The following is a 17,518-nucleotide window of genomic DNA, read 5'->3' on the forward strand; positions in this document are numbered from 1 at the left end:
CAGGATTCTTTCTCTACATATCTTGATCTTAATTCTCTTTTCCTCTAGATTTCACTTTGTGTTACTCCAGAATGGCTTTCTCCAGTGATGGGAGATGGCCAGACTAGCTCCCTCAATAACTTGAGACTTCAGATAGGAAGTTTTGGTATTTCGTCTTCTGTTTGGAAACCATTAGAGAGTGACTCAGATTGACCTGCTTGGGTCCCATGCCCACCCTCTACCTTCCACTGATTCAACTTGGATTACATGCCCTTCATTTGGGGCCTGCTTTATGGGGGGTTGGGAGATTGTATGAGCAGGAGGGTGCAAATATTGGCAGCGTTCACTAGAACCATTTGTTCTAAATTAAGGTGGGTGCTGTTTAGATAAAACAGTGCCTAATGCAGTTGATAAGTTGTTCACAAATGATTTAAGATAAGAATCATATTCTTTCTTGAAAGCAGTCCATGTACAAAACACACAAAGGCTGCTAGTTTGCTTTGAATTTGCTTTCTGACTTGAAGTTGTGAATTTTTGCAAGGAGCAGCTCAGATGCATCCCTCGTTTGGAAATTTTAATGGAAATGTATTCTGGCCACATTATCACACTATACAGGTGAATTATTAGTAGCCACTGGATAGATTTTCCCAATTTCTTTTATCTTCATTATTGATTGTAATATCAGCATTAAAGCATTGCTGTCATCATTAATCCTTTTAAAATAGATATGAAGAAGCATTTTTAGGTGTTAGAAAATTAAGGCTATTACATCATAAAAAATATTTTGGTGCCACACATCCTATTTAAAATTCTAAAGTGAGAGTTTCCTTCAAGGAATTAAAATTTTGCAGTTAAATGTTTGACATATATAAAAGTTGATAAGTAAAAATACTTCTGGGGGGCTTTAGTATACTCAGTTACCAAAGTTTACTTGAAATCTTAATAAATCATGAAAGATCAAATAATTGAAAGGTAACAGTGCCATGTGGTTGACTTCTGTTGAAGGGGAGAGGAGACCTCTGTCCACAAGGCACGTCCAGGAGTGGGTAGGGCCTGGTTTGTTCTGGGGAAAGGCTTGTAGTTGTACAGTGCACTCTTCCAAGTAGCTTTCAAGCAATATGGTGACATTTCAGACACTTTGAAGGTAGAGATTTATTGCTTTAGAAGTACTATATTTATTAATCTGATTGTAAGTCAGATATCTGTGGGGTGCATTGAAGAAAAGTATTCTTCCTCCAGGACTCCGAAAAGCTAAAGCTTTTCATTGTTTTCTGCAATTAAGGATGACAGGAAAATGGGTTGAGTCACCTAAATCGTTATAAGCTTTCTCTTGGTATCATTTAGCCAGACCGCACACAAGAAGGGGAACAGGGGAGTCTTTTATACTTAATAAACAGAAAATATCTTTGAACAGCCAGTATGAGCTCCGAAAAAAAAAAGTCTTTTCTGGCCAGAAACTTTTCTAGGTAATGTTCATCACAGTCACAAACAGAAGGAATGAGGACCAGAAAGTGAAGTCTGGCCACAAATTTTCACCATATTAATTTTTTTATTTCACTGGGAGCAACTGTGTCAATCACACTCTATTATGACTTTCAGGAGTTTAATTCTACCGTGAGGGTTGGATAGAGTGCTTCGACGTGACTCGTCACAATACACAGCCAGTGCTTTTCCTTCACCCATGGAAGGGGCAAGTCTAGGTCAGAGGCTAGGCATCTGGCTACTTGCTGTTGCCTTTCCTTCCAGCCTAACTTCAGAGATAGATGAATGTTTGTTTTCCTTTTTAACCTTAGGTAGCTGGCAGTTAGACCTTTTCTTCTTAGAAGAAGGGAGACACGCACATTCAGTGGTTAATGATAATACAAATAAATTGATGTCTCTGAATAGAAGTTCAAGAATGTTGTATTATTTTCCTTTGCAAGGTGGAAATCTGTTGTACTGGTATAAATATCTGAAGTAATACAGAAGGCCAGGACAAAAATAGGTTTCTGAGAAATCCATGATGTTTTTGCTTCCTGATAATATTACAGCTTTATCTACTGATCTCAGCCAGAACTTGTCATGTGTAGGTCCCTCTGGGCTTGGCCATTGCTCCCTTGCCTCTTTTCCCAAGGCCCATTCTGTTTCACAACTAAGCCTTGCTCAAAAAGTTCTCTTCTCATGAGTTCAGACATTTCATAAGTTAAAACTACTTATTAAGTGTCCAGTTTTAGCATTTCATTTAGATGACTTTATAATTTCATATATCACAACAAAGGAACAAGACATAGCTTTCTTATGTTTACTATGTCCTATTTGAAAATATCTAAGAGATTAAATGTTATCAAGTGCTGATTTTGATATACTTAAATTTTTTCAATCTAACTTAATTTTATTAACTTAATTTTGTTGCCAAATTTGTCTAATCAGTGAACATTCCAGTTTGTTTACTTGCCAGTGGTTAATTTTATGAATCTAAAATGGAAGCAGTAGTAATAATATTTTATAAACGGTGGCATTTTTTCAGTATTATAAAAAGCCTTTTGATATATATATATTTTTTTTGCTTAGGTAAACTAGTTCACGTGGGAAAGCTCCCTCTAGTGTTTCTTGAAGTAAATACAAATGGTATTGAATTATACTTTTTTTTTTTCTTTTTGGTAAAGATTTTTTTAAAGAGAAATTTAGGGTTTATAACAAAATTGAGAGGAAGATACAGAGATTTCCCAAATACCCCTGCACTTACACATACAAAGCTTCCCCCGTTATCAGCATGCTAACAAGAATTGTGCATTTTCTACGAAAGGTGAACCTACATTGACATGTCATGATCACTCAAAGTCAATAGTTGATCTTAGGGTTCACTCGTGGTGTTGTGCAGTCTTTAGGTTTGGATAAACGTATAAGGACATATACCCATCATCATAATATTATACACAGTATTTTCACTGCCCTAAAATTTTTGCGTTCTGCCTAGTTATCCCTTCCCCTCCTCCCACTCCTTTTTATTGTCTCAATAGTTTTGCCTCTTCCAGAATGTCATATAGTTGGAATTATACAATTATAGCCTTTTCAGATTGGCTTCTTTCACTTATTAATATGCATTTATGATCCTCTCATGTCTTTTCATAGCTTGATAGCTCATTTCTCTTTTGGTGCTGAATAATGTTTCATTGTCTGGATGTACCACAGTTATCCATTTATGTATTAAAGACATCTTGGTTGCTTTCAAGTTTTAACAATTTCGAAAAAAGCTTATATAAACATCTGTGTGTAGGTTTTTGTGTGAATACACATTTTCATTTCCTTTGAGTAAATACCAAGGAGCATGAATTGCTGTATCACATGGTAGAAATATGTTTAGTTTTGTAACTATCTTTCACACTATCTGTCTTTCAAAGTGGCTGTGCCATTTTGCTTTCTCATCAGAATTGTATAAAGGTTCTTCTTGCTTCATATCCTGACCAGCATTTGGTGTTGGCGGTGCTCTAGATGTTGGCCATTCTAATAGGTATGTAGTGATATCTCATTGTTGTTTTAATTTGAGTCTCCCTGATGACATATAATGTGGAGCATCTTCTCATATGCATCTTAATTATCTGTGTATCTTCTTTGGTCAGGTATCTGTTGAAGTCTTTGGCCCATTTTTTCATTGGGTTGTTTGTTTTCTTTTTGTTGAGTTTTAGGTATTCTTCATTTATTTTGGATAACAGTCTTTTAGCAGAAGTTTCCTTAGCAAATGCTTTCTCTCAGTCTATGACTTGTGTTATAAGTCTCTTGAAACTGTCTTTTGAAGAACAAAAATTTTTAATTTTAATGAAGCCTGGCTTATCAGTTATTTTTTTCATAGACTGTGTCTTTGGTGGTGTTGTATCTAAAAGAGCATCACCATACCGAAAGTCATCTAGGTTTTCTCCTGTGTTATCTTCTAGGAGTTTTATACTTTCGCATTTTACATATAAGTGTGTAATCTATTTTGAGTTAATTTTTGTAAAAGGTGCAAGGTCTGTGTCTAGATTAATTTTCTTTTGTATGTGGATGTCCAGTTGTTCCAGCACCATTTGTTGTATACTATCTTTTCTCCATTGTATTGTCTTTGCTACTTTGTCAGAGATCAGTTGATATATTTAGGTGAATCTATTTTGGGGCTGTCTATTTTATTATATTGATTTATTTGTCTATTTTTTCACAAATACCACACTGTCTTAATTACCATAGCTTTATAGTAAGTCTTGAAGTCAGGTAGCATCAGTCCTCCAACTTTGTTCTCCTTCCATGGTGTGTTGGCTATTCTGGGTCTTTCTCCTCTTTGTGCAAACTTTAGAATCAGTTTTATCACTATCTATAAAATTACATGCTGGGGATTTTGACTGGAATTGCATTGACTCTGTAGATCAAGTTGAGAAGAACTGACATCTGTACAATTCTGAGTCTTCCTAACCATGAACATGGACTTTCTTTCCATTTGATTATGTTCACCGGAGTTTTGTGATTTTCTTCACGTAGATCTCATACAGATTTTGTTTGATTTATAGCTAAGTATTTTATTTTTCAGGTGTTAATGTAAGTGGTATTGTGTTCTTAATTTCAAATTCCACTTGTTCATTGTTGGCATACAGGAAAGCAATTGACTTCTGTATGTTAACCTTCTATTTTGCAACCTTGTTATAATTGCTTATTAATTCTAAGGTTTTTTGTTGTTGTTAATTCTTTTAGATTTTTTACATAGATGATTATGTCATCTGAGAACAAAGACAGTTTTATTTCTTCATTAGCAATCTTTATACCTTTGTTTTACTTTCTTGCTTTACTGCATTAGTAAGGACTTCCAATGTGATGTTACAAAGTAGTAAGAGAGGGGACATCCTTGCCTTGTACCTGATCATAGTGGTAAAGCTGTGAGTTTCTCACCATTAAGTATGATGTTAGCCCTAGGTTTTTTGTAGATAGTCTTGATCAAGCTGAGGAAGTTTCTCTCTATTCTTGGTTTGCTGAGCGTTTTAATAATGAATAGGTGTCAGATTCTGTAATATGCTTTTTCTGCATCTGTTGATGTGATCATGTGATTTTTTTTTTTTTTTTAGTCTGTCAATATGATGAATTACATTAATTGATTTTCAAATGTTGAACCAGCCTTGCATACCTGAGATAAATCCCACATGATCTTGGTATATAATTTTTTAAATGCTTTTTTAGATTTAGTTTTGCTAATATTTTGTTAAGGATTTTTGCACCTATGTTCATAAGAGATATCGGTTTATTGTTTTTCTTTTCTTCTAATGTTTCTGTCTGGTTTTGGTATTAGCTAATACTGGCTTCATATACGAGTTAGGAAGTATTTTCTCAGCTTCTTTCATCTGAAAGAGATTGTAGAGAATTTGTATAATTTTTTCTTAAATGTTTTATAGAATTTGCCAGTGAACACATCTGGGCCTGGTGCTTTCTAATTTGAGATTATTAATCATTGATTCAATTTCTTTAATAGGCTTATTCAGAATGTCTGTTTCTTAATGTATGAGTTTTGGTATATTGTGTCATTCAAGTAATTGGTATATTACATTTAGGATATCAAATTTCTGGGCATAGAGTTTTTGTAGTATTCTTTCATTGTTCTTTTAATTTCCATGGGGTCTGTAGTGATATTTCTCTCCTTTCTTTTAATTTCAGATGTTAGTAATTTGTCTCCTTTTCTTAGTTAGCCTGACTAGAGGGTTATCAATTTTGAACTGTATACTTTAAAAAATGTGAGCGCGAAGCAAATAATAGGACTAATGTGATGAATAGAAAGCATCTAGTTGAATAAATACGTAGAAGATTGATCTCACATTGAAAGTACTTTGTGGTTGGGTAAAGAGCTATGCTACATTAGAAATTGTGGGTCTCATGCACATAAAATGCACATTTCCCCATGAAGAGGTTGGAGGGGTCACATTAGGGTTCTAAATATAACTTCCTTTCACAATTTTGCCTACAGTCAGCCTTAAGTTAAATTAAATGTTCAATGTTCACTTCTCTGTTAGATCTTCCGCATTCTCACCTCAGCTGATGATCATGCTTTCTATTTTACCGAAGAAATTTAAGCAGTCAGGGGAAAAATTCTCCAGACTCCCACCACCACGTCTTCCTGCATCTATGCCTTTGTATTCTGCCTTTCCCTTTGAGATGAACTGAGCATGCCTACAGGTCAGTTCAAATTCTTCCAAGTGCCCCAGATTCTGTCCCCTCTTGCCTACTGAAAGACATTGCCAGCAGTTCTACCTTCTTTCTCTAGATCATCAACATTCTCTTTACTATTGGATATTCTGTATTAGAAGCTGTCACTTCTTCCATCTATAAGAGAACCCTCTTTTGACTCACTTGTGCCTCTAGCTACTGCCAAATAGGTTGTTTGTACCTATTGTTTTGGATTTATTTTGTGAAATTTTCTTTGGAACCTACTAGGTAAGTCTTTTGCTCTAAGCCCCTACCAAAACTTTTCTTGTCAGGATCACCTATGATCTCATATTGATTACTTTCTTTGTCTTGGAAATTTTTCTTTCTTGGCTTCAGGATACCATTCTCACGTGCTTGACCTCTGGCTGTTGCTGTATTTTCCTTTGCTCATATCTCTCCATCTCCAAAATCATAAGCATCGTGTGCCTCAAGGGTTGGTTCCTGGAGATAGTTCTCTCTTTGCCTAGCGGGCACTCTCTCTTTCTTTCCTGCTCGCTCTGTCATCAATACTCTTGATGAACTTGTCTTACCTCATGTCTTTAAATACCCTATACATGCTAATGTCTTCTAATATTTCTTTTTCAGTTCTGTTCTCTCTCCTGAGCTCTAGGTACATATATTCGACTGCCTACTGACATCTATCCTTGGATGTCTAGAAGCTTCTCAAAATTAACTTGTCCCAAACTAAGCTCCTGCTCTGTTAAGCCACCCCCACTCCCTCCCAAACCTATTTCACTGCAGCTCCATTTTTTCTAGTTCCTCTGGCCAAAACTCATGAAGTTCATCCATTCCCCCTTTTCCTTCTCCTACACGCCACATTAGATCCTCAAGAAATCATCTTGACTATGCCTTTAAAATTAAATCCAAAAGTCTACAGCTTCTTACCCCTTCCCTTGCTGTTGCTCTGTCTGAACCACTGTTGGCTTACCCTGGATGAGCACAGTAGGCTCCTGCCCCATCACCTATGCCATCTATTCTCCACACAACAGCCGAAAGGACCCTTTGAACATATAACTCTTAGGCTTTCTGTCTAAGAGTAAAAGCCAAAGTTCTTTCAAGGTACTGCATGATTTTGATGCTCCTTGTTTCCCTACAGTGCCTCTTCAGTAAACCCCTGCTCACTCACTTATATCCAGCCACACTGGCTCTTTGAAGTTCCCTGAACATGCCAGACAAATTTTGCTTCAAGGCCTTAGTACTTGATGTTCTGTCCATCTGGAATGTTCCTCCCCCGGATATCTGTATGGCTCACTTCCTTGTTGACCTCAGGATTTTATTCAAATATTTTATAGAGAGCCTTTTCTCTAAAATTACAGCTGTTCTGCCACCCCCTCCAAATTTTCTGTCTCCCTTCACTGCATTATATTTTCTTCTTGGCAATTTTCACTATCTAAATTCTTTAGTATTTTACTTATTGTATATCATCCCCTCTGCTACAATTTAAATTTCATGAAGGCAACGTATTCTTATTTAGCAGCAGCTTTTCACTTTTTCCATCTCCTTACATAATGCAAATCTGACTTACATTTTTATTTAATCGAACATTATTGAATGCTTTCACTGTCCCAGCACTGTGTCAGGTACATTTGCATGTTTAATTTAATTTTCTCAGCTTACCTCTGAAATAAACATTGTGATTCTCATTTTACAGAAAAAAAATCAGAGACCAAGAAGGATGTGGAGTCTTTTCTACAGACAATAACAGATACTGAAATGGGGCTTTAAACTTAAGACCTCTAAGTGCATGTTATGTACTTTTCTAATATGCCATGTTGTGGACTGATCCACTTTTAAAATAATGGATTATTATTGTTGAAAGGGAACTTGAAAAGGACTGCTCTTATCTATCCTTCATCTAACTTCTTATCACTTCCCCATCTCTGTCTTGTTATACTTATCTTTTCCTCTAGCACTAAACTCAGCTGCGACTGAGGACATTTCATTCTCTAACTCAAATTGCATGATTCCCGAGATGTTTTCCTGTGAGTTACTCGCATATGTTTTACATATGATCACTTTTGCAAAATTGGAATGGTCATAAAGGCACAGGGCATATCTTCTAGAGAAGGAATTTAATGATATGATTAGTGAATGGGATAGGAGAACTTAACTGAAAGGTTTAAGAAATTCCTCTCTCTAATGCTTGAGCTAACTCAGAAGTCACCAAGAAAGCAGCAGTTAGAAGGGAGGTGAGCCAAAACTGAGTTTGGAGCCAGGTGATTGAGAATATCCTTAGATTAAAGCCTGGTCTGAGAGGAAACTGGCTTAAACCCAAGACTCAAAAACCAAGCAGCTTGTATGACTGTGGTGTAAGTCATAGAGATACTCTGCTTTCTTTGGCCGCAAATAGTCTGGTTTCTTGTAATCTCATTATTTTCTTCTTTATTGGTTTAACTTTTGATGTAAACTGTTTCCACATTGTAAAACAAGATAGTGCTGACCAAATGATTCAAAGGGTACCTTTAATTTTAAATTTCTATAATTTTAAAATCACCGAATTGTTCTAGTTGATTCTGAATCTACACCTAGTGAAAATTAGACCTCTTTATCCTGTGCAAACTATACCTTAAAATAATAATTTACATTTTTAACTAAATACAAAGAATCGCTAAGTGCTTTTGGATAAGTGAAAATGGTTTAAAAATCTGTTTTATTTCCTATAAAGATTGCCAGACAGCCTCACCTTAAAAACGGCAGCACAGCCTTTGCTTCCAAAGTAACTGGAAGCTGGAAAACCTCATGGGTTCTTAGATAATAGCTCCTGTTCCCTTAATGTAAGTGAGCTATTTCATGATGTAATATATACCTTCTGGTCACTTTCCATTGGCTGAAGATGAGATTTAAAAAGCCAAATAGATATAAAACATTAAATGACAAAAATTACTCTCTTCTCAAAATGCTGAGTTGATCTTAATAGTTTCTTAAGTAAAACATAATTAGGAAGGAAATCTACCCTCTCCCTAAAGGAATGCATTACTTCCAAAGCAAATCTATTTCCTTTCCATGCTACCTCTGTTTGATTGAGACTAGATTAAATTGTTAATTCTTTTTATTAGGCAGTTTTTTCAGTTTATTTGAAATGTTTCCTAGTGTTTTCCTCAAATTTTTTACACCTTTCCCTGCATTTTCTTTTTTGTATTTTTCTAAATCTTGCTGTGCTTACTATAATTATTTTGAAGATTAATAAGAAATCAAGTAGTTAAGCTCATATCAATTATAAAAGGCTTTCCCCAGTTTTTTTCTTTGACTATGTTTTAAGAAGCTTATTTTCACATTCATATTTGTATCTAATTTTAAATGCTTGCTTGAAGTTAATCTGTTTATCAATGAACTTTAAGAGGAAAAATGTTATGTATTATAATCTTCTCTTTCATTATTAATGAGTACTGGACACTTGCGGTTATTTAAACAGCCTAAGAAAGAGAATGGTCATCAAATTTAAAATGTTTCTTTTTAAAGAAAGCTAAAGCTTCTGCTCTTTAGTCCTGAACAATCAGTGTGTTTCCTGATTGCAGAGTCAGGAAATACTTTACTTTTGAAGCAATAACGGTTATTCCTGGAAAGTTTTATAATTGGCTGCATAGTGATAATGTGGACTTTAAAAAATACAATGGAATAACTGCTGACTTATTTTAAAAGAAAGAGAACTTATTAGGTGCAACAGAAGGCTGGCACTGAGGATTAATCAGTTTGATATATTCGGTGCTCTTGGAGAAAGACTTTTGACTGGATTCCTGACTGAAGGTATCTTTCCTTGTGCTTTTAATGATCTAGATTTTTACCCTGAGCCTGTGTTTGCTTAGATGCTTTAAATATTATTGTGTTGTAGAATTTGTTTTCTTTAGAAGTCAGGCAAAATGTGATTTTTATGTACCACTGAATTTCCTGGAGTGTGATAACTAATTATGAGAATTAATGAGAAACAACAGCATGACATTCAGTGATCTAGTGGCAATTTTTTCTCTTTTTGATGTTAGCCATTCTAATAGGTGTGTAATGGTACCTTTCTACGGTTGTAATCTGCACTTTCTCTGAAGATAGCTAATGCTGATGAGGGGTGTCTGGATTTTAATCTGTTCATCTAGAAAGTTTATTTTATGCTCGTTGAAACTTTGATTCCTTTCAGTTGAGGCTCATAATAACTTTTATCTATCTATCTATCTATCTATCTATCTATGTATCTGTTTATTCATGGATTTTCAGTCATTATACTTTTTATAATTTATTTTTCCTCTTAATTTTTAAAAAAATTATCGATCCTTCATAATAACATTTGAAAGTACTTAAAATATATATTATGATTTATTAAAGGTTGACAGTGGCCTGTATCGTCTCGTGGTTTTTGTTTTTGGGAAATGAACACATTTAAAATGGGAAAGTGTAATACTGATATCATTAAATGTCAATCTTACCTTTAAGTCATTCATGTCTGATAATGTAATTTAAGTTTATGCTTTATCTTATGTAGGGTCTGCCTGTCATTTTCCATATTTTATCATTTAGTAGGAAAATGCATTCTGGGTGGTAATTACAGGTGTAGGTAAACATAAGTTATTTCTAAATAATCAGCTGAAACGAAGATTTTTAATTCTTTTCCAGGTTCCTGATGTTATCAGCAGCATTAGGCAGTTGTCTAAAGCTGCCATGAAAGAGGATGCCAAACCAAGCAAAGACAACGAGGATGCTTTTTACAACTCTCAGAAGTTCGAAGTCCTGTACTGCGGAAAGGTGACCGTGACGCACAAGAAGGCCCCATCCAGCCTCATTGACGACTGCATCGAAAAGTTCAGCCTGCACGAGCAGCAGCGCCTGAGGATCCAGGGCGAGCAGCGCGGCCCCGACGCCCGCAATGACCCGGTGGCCTTCGAGGTCGAGGGGCCGAGTTCACTCACAGACATTCTCCTGGAGGAAGGGGATGTTGTCAACTACACTCTCCCTGCCTTACCAGCCACGGCCAGCCAGCCCGGGCTGTCCAGCTCTCGAATTTGTTTCCCCGAGATGATTTTGGAAGATTCTGGCTTTGATGAACAGCAAGAGTTCCGGTCTCGGTGCAGCAGCGTCACCGGAGTCCTGCAAAAGAAAGTTCACGAGAACAGCCAAAAACCACAGCCACGACGGAGACACGCCAGCGCGCCCAGTCACGTGCAGCCCTCGGATTCGGAGAAGAACAGAACCATGCTGTTCCAGGTGCTGCCCCCGGCAGGGTGCTTTTGGGCGGTTCGTGATCCACTGCTAGAAGCAGCTCCTCCCACTTCCTCAGTCTACAATAATCCAGCTTTTATTTCTTCCCCCTTGGGAAACAGATAAGGCAGATGGAGAAGGAGGCAGAGGAAAGGGGAGAAGGGCTGAGAGGCAGACATGGAATGTGGATTGTAAGAAATGAGGGGCCAGGGCAGGGAGAGATGGAGGAAAAAGCAATTAAATAATGGAGCGTCCTGGAAAGCTGGTGGAAGGAGTAAGAGTAGAAGGTTACTCGTAGTATCACCAGCAATTTGCCTTGGGTGGTTTCCTAAATAAATGAAATGTTGCTGTTTTTTAACTAACTGCGGAAGTCAATTTTATAGGGGATTTTAAGATATAATTCTGGAGAGTGGAGAAGAAAGTTTTCTAAAGAGGAAAAAAGAAAAGTCCAGAGACTCACAGGCGTATTTCACATGAGAATACACACAAAAGAGAAGGTTAAAGAAACACCATCGGGCTGATAATTGACTGGATCAGGAATTAAAATAATTTGGCACAAGCTCTATTATAGGTGTAACAAGTACATCTGACTTCCAAAAAGTAGTTTTTGAAGTTGTACAGGGTATGGAAAATGTCAAGTTCCACTTAGAAGCGCTTAATTTTTAAGAAAACCCTGTCGAGGCTCTTTAATCTTCAACTTGTAAGATTTGGGTTTTCTTGAAAAAACTGAGTGGCTGTCCTTTATCCTGTTGTAAAGAACCCAGTAGAAGGAAATTCCACAGCATACCTTGGTAAACATTCCGTGTGTGTGATATTTGCTTTATCGGAAGTTCATGAGTTCTTTTGTTTTGTTTTGTTCTGTTTTGTTTTTGATAACTCTAGGCACGTAATTAAAGTATCTATAGTCTTTTCTTTGGGGACATGTTAACTGTTTCCCCTCTTCAGGCTTTCAGATTTATTCTTCTCCTTAGCCACAGTGTTTGCTGTTAATTTTTCTGAAGTTGTTTATTTTCAAAAATTTTAACTTATTTTCCCAACGGCAAATATATCTTTTTATTGACCGTTCAGGAGAAAGTATGATTGTAAATATAATTAAATAATTGGTATTTTTAGAAATCATGAAATAAGAAAAGGTTGCATTTATTTTTGAAAAGACAATCGCTTTTAATCTGGAAAAAAATGGTTTTTTGTCTCTTGTAAATTAAGACCCACTTAATTCTCATGATTTTTAGACAAAAGGAAGAAATGTTATGAGACAGCTAATGTTTGGAGTTGAAATATTGGTCAGATTGTATGGTGAAGCACATGTGATGTGACTATATGGACATAGTATTTGATCTATATTAGTAGTTGAATATTTAATTGTAAAGTAAGATGTTAGGTCCTTGTGAGTTGAAATTAATTGGAATATTTTTGTTTTTAAGGTTGGGCGGTTTGAGATTAACCTTATCAGTCCAGACACTAAATCAGTCGTACTTGAAAAGAATTTTAAAGAGATCTCTTCTTGTTCACAGGTATGTATTAAAGTAGATTGTAGTATTTGAAGAAACCAACTAAACCTTTTTTCTAAATTAAAATAACTGGGCTTATACCTCTTCAAATTTTACTATTTTTCTAAATTTTAATTTTTAAGTGGATTCATCTTAAACTAAGAGTGTACATGTGTTTGTGTCCACGCCAATAACAAAATTCCGTCCAGGTCCCTTAGTATCATAGTAGTTTGTCCTCATTTTCATCAACCCCTTTCTCCTTGTAGCATTACTTCATCAAATTCCTTCCACTGATGGAGTTTTTGTGGTGGGAAGTTCTTTTGAAAATACCTTCGCAGATAGTGTTCCTCGGAATTTTGGGCAGTGGGACTTGTGGGCATCACTGAGTCATGTTTGCTTTTCATACCATGGTGGGTAACGAAAGGAGAACTAGTACTTTCAACTTCTATTAATATAAATGCTAAATTTTGGAAAGAAGGTATATTTGGCATTTTTTTGGTATAGTTTGGTATATTTGGTATATTTGGTATAGTTTGGTATATTTTTGTTTTTTTTGTTTATTTTTAAATCATAAACTGTGTATTTGAAAGTTTTTGAAATAATCGATACAGCTAAATATGTACAAGTTCATATTAGGCACAAACTAATCTCCTAAATACCATAATAATAATTTAGAATATCTATTCAAAAGTTAGAGCTACCTAAACATATTGTGAACATAGAAAGAATTTTTGAAGATATTGGAACAGAGGGAGTACTAAGGTTGAAAATGCAAGGACGCCTGTGAGGAGGTCACCGGAAGAGAGGATTACCCTCTTTCCTAGCAAGGTGACTTAGATGAACCTTCAGGGACCTGGATCTCACCAAGAGCCCTTCCTGTATTTTAATGTTGAAAAATCAAGACTGCCTTTTTATTTCTTAAATTTTTGAGTTAGCATTCCCATAGGTATGATATTCGGACATCCTTCTCTTCAAAAATGACAAGCTTTTGTATATCTTGTTAATTATTAATCTCACCTTCAGTTAATGCTGTTTCACTTCTAATGTTTTGTTTTAATATTTGTTCTGGTATATGGAGACATAAAATTATGTTGTGAAGATAAAAATTTTATACTTTAATAACTTAGAGAGAGCATCCCTCTATAAGAAGGTTATATTGAAAATTTATAAATCTTTATTTAAACGATAAAAAATTAGGTAGAAAAGTTATTTACTTTAACAGAAAAAGTATTTATTGAACATTTTTATAATTACCTGTTTAATGGGGATTCCTGCTGGATTATAAGCTATGTGAGGGCAGGTGTCTTATTCTGTGGTGTCTTATTCTGTAGGGCATCAGAATAAGATACGTTAAGACAGAGCTTAACTCTTAGGTATTCAATAAATGTTGAATTGCTATTTCTATATGTAGGGACTTGTGCCAAATACTAGGGAGAGTGCGGTGCAAACCCATGTAGTTCCTCTCCCCCAGAGCATGAAGAGTCATCCTAAAAAGTTGTGCCTATTACCCCCACAGCCCTCAAGCCTTTGAGGACTAGCAATGCTCATTGAACACCTAAAGGAAAAAAAAAAAAAAAAGGAGAGTGTAGTGGGGAGGGGAAGAACCAGCCAAACCAAATATATAAATATATAAAACTGGCAGTTCAAATGTGATTTTTGCTTTTCCTTTTTTTTTCTTTTTTTTAAAGCGAGCTTTCTATTCTGACATTCTGGTCCAGAAAAAGAATTAAACAAAAGATATGGGGGAAATTTGTGGAAATACCTTTGATTGCAATAATTGTCAGGTTAACCTCTGTCCTCAATGAGTGGCCCTGCTCTTATTCCTTATTTCCACAGAATTGAACTGGTATAATGTGGCCACATTCAGAAACAGGCGTGCTTTTTAAAAACATGCATATCTCAGTATTTCTTTCTTCAAAATATGTAGGACTGTGTCCCTGACAAGCATTAGGAAAAAGACAATAGTTTTCTTTTCTGTAAACAGTGCCATTGCCTGAAGACTCACTGAGCCAACGAGGTCCTATGAATTTTTCCTATTTAGTTTTGAACTAGTAGATAATATTCTTTCATCGTAATGAGTTGTACCAGATGGAACTGTCACCTCATGAATTATAACTTCACTCCTCCTTATTGACTTGTTTCTTTTTATCAGAGTTGATTTCCTTTTTCCATATCCATTGGATAGATTGAGCTTATTATTACAAAAATAGTGGTTACCATTTATCAAATGTACCAAAAAGTATAATTGATATTTCTTAGTCCTAAATCTCAAAAATTCCTTATGGTAGGTGCCATTACTACTGTTTTATAACAAGAGATGGAGCCTCAGAAATAATTATCAGCAACTCAGCACGATGTCTTACACTTAGTAGATGGTTGAACGAAGATTATAGCACAGATCCGTCTGACTCTAAAGACAATTTTTTTTGTCATTGCTATTTAGGTTCACTGCAGCACAACTTTAAATTTTTTGCCTACCTGGCTTTTCAAAGTCCTATGCTTGCTATTAAAATAACAAGGTGTTGTCTTCTAATTGATATGTATGTATTCAGGCTGATTTAGATTCACAGATGATTCTGAATTTTTTATGAACTATAGTTGAGGTTATTTAGCTGGCATTCAGGAAGTACAGTGATTGATTTGTGAATGTGGATAATTTCTTTCATGTATTGTCTTCTAATAGGTATGGCTCCTAAAACGTCCATAAGTAGACAGATATTCTAGTATTTTTAATGCACACTTTAGAGAATTGCATAACATTTAATTAGAGCATTGTCAGTGTAGTTTTCCTGGTTCTTAGCCTCATATAGACAAGAACAGGATTTATGATGATGAATCAGACTGACTGTTCTAAGAAGACCAATAAATTGAAAACTCTATTACTTGCAAACACCAAGTGGCAGTTTTATTATAAGAGACAGTAGATCATGCCATCGTATTTTTCCTCCTGTGGCCCTGAGTTAAAGAGAGTGTTTGCCTGAAAAAAAAAAAAACAAACAAATCTGAGTTTTTGCTCTCACATTTTATTTTATGTATCAAAAAGCCACCATTTAATTTTGCTATGACAATATGTCCCATGTCACAGTGCTGTAAGGAGAAATTCATAGAGGTGTAAAGCATAGAACTGATGTTGATTTCCATAGTGTTGATTAAAAGAACATGTTCCCATAATACTGTACTTCTTTCCCCTCTGCTAGGGTATAAAGCATGTGGATCACTTTGGCTTTATCTGTCGGGAGTCACCAGAGCCGGGGCTGAGCCAATATATCTGTTACGTGTTTCAGTGTGCCAGTGAATCTCTGGTAAGTGGTGTGATTGCTGTCCCTGTGCTCCTGTCTGCCCATTCAGCTAATGGGGACTCATTTCTTATGAATCCAAGCCTCACAGAATGACTATCAGTGCAGAAAGAAGGGATCTAAAAATATGTTTCTGCCCTTTAAAGTAGCACAGCAATGGAAAAAAAACACAAAAACCAAATCGTTATGGTAATTTTCAAGCCTAGAGATTTCCTTGAGTTTAACAAATCCAATCATGTTACCAGGAGTATTTTTAAAAGGTAGAAAACAACTAACACTAGAAGAGGTATTACTTTTTCCAGTGCTCATCTGAGAAGGTAGAGAAGGCCCTCAACCTCTTATTTTAATTGCTGTAACATCTCAGAGTAGCTGATGCTTATATCGATAGAGCAGAGAATGATTTTTTTTTTCTTTCTTTCAATAGTCCCTGTCCTCGTTTTTAAAATACTTTATTCTTTATGGGCTTTTTTTTTCCTTTTGCCTTCATTTTCTTTCTTTCTTTGGAATTTGAAAGTCGATTCTTCTCCCCAGCATTCTCCCACCTCACTCCCACCCCATTTATGGGCACAGTAGGAGTTTGAGAAGAAAAATACAAGACACATGTGGAAACACATCTGTGTGACTAAAAATATGTCGATATTTTCCTCTAAATTTTTTACTTATTCTTCAACTTGTGTTATCTCTCCTAACCATTTTTAACACAAACCTTTAGATATATCACTATACTTTGAAGGAAATATTTCTTTAGATATATAATGCTGCCACAAGCATTTCTCCCAGGGAAACACACATCACTTGGACATGTACAAATAAGCCAGGCCAGATTCTCTATTTCCTTAGTGCATGGTGCCATCATTTCTCATAACTCTGGCCTTCCATATTCCCAATGTGGATAATGAGTTTAGAAACAATAAAGTAATGGCAGTGAATTGGTACAAAGGTACTCTCTGACTAGTGCCCTTTGGGTCGCAAACTTTTCCTCTAGGATATAATAGGACTGTCGTCACTGTCAATTTCTTACTCAAGAGAGTTCTCTTTGAGTTTTGTTCTCACTCTAACTAATTAACCATACATTTGAAAAGTTCACGTATTTCTATCCGGGTGACCACTGTGTAATAGGTTCAGTTCAGTCCTCGAGAAGGAAATTTGAGAGTTGTTATTATGTGAATGATACTCAAAGGCATGGGAATGGATGAGCACCCAGGGGGAAGTAAGAGAAAGCCAAAGAGAACCAATGATACAATACTGGAAAATGCCAACCAAGCGGGAGTTAGGTAGAGAATGATAATGTAGGATGATCTGCCACCCATGCCGCACTCCTCACTCATCCCCTGTCCAGCTCACTCCTCACTCCTTCCCTCCTCTGACCCTCTTCTCATG

General features: G+C 35.9%; 1 protein-coding gene across 2 annotated transcripts in view; it reads left to right on the top strand.

Annotated features, from left to right (window-relative positions):
• TBC1D4 (TBC1 domain family member 4) overlaps positions 1-17,518 on the top strand; it is a 198,046-nt gene that overhangs the window by 119,161 nt on the left and 61,367 nt on the right. For both annotated transcript variants that reach the window (XM_023536382.1, XM_011369775.2), the window contains 3 exons: positions 10,771-11,358; positions 12,777-12,866; positions 16,040-16,144. In XM_023536382.1, coding sequence (XP_023392150.1) covers positions 10,816-11,358; positions 12,777-12,866; positions 16,040-16,144 — 738 coding nt within the window. In that variant the 5' untranslated portion in view covers positions 10,771-10,815. The remainder of the gene's footprint in view (positions 1-10,770; positions 11,359-12,776; positions 12,867-16,039; positions 16,145-17,518) is intronic.

This window comes from Pteropus vampyrus, unplaced genomic scaffold (genome assembly GCF_000151845.1).
Source record: "Pteropus vampyrus isolate Shadow unplaced genomic scaffold, Pvam_2.0 Scaffold155, whole genome shotgun sequence".
NCBI lineage: Eukaryota > Metazoa > Chordata > Mammalia > Chiroptera > Pteropodidae > Pteropus > Pteropus vampyrus.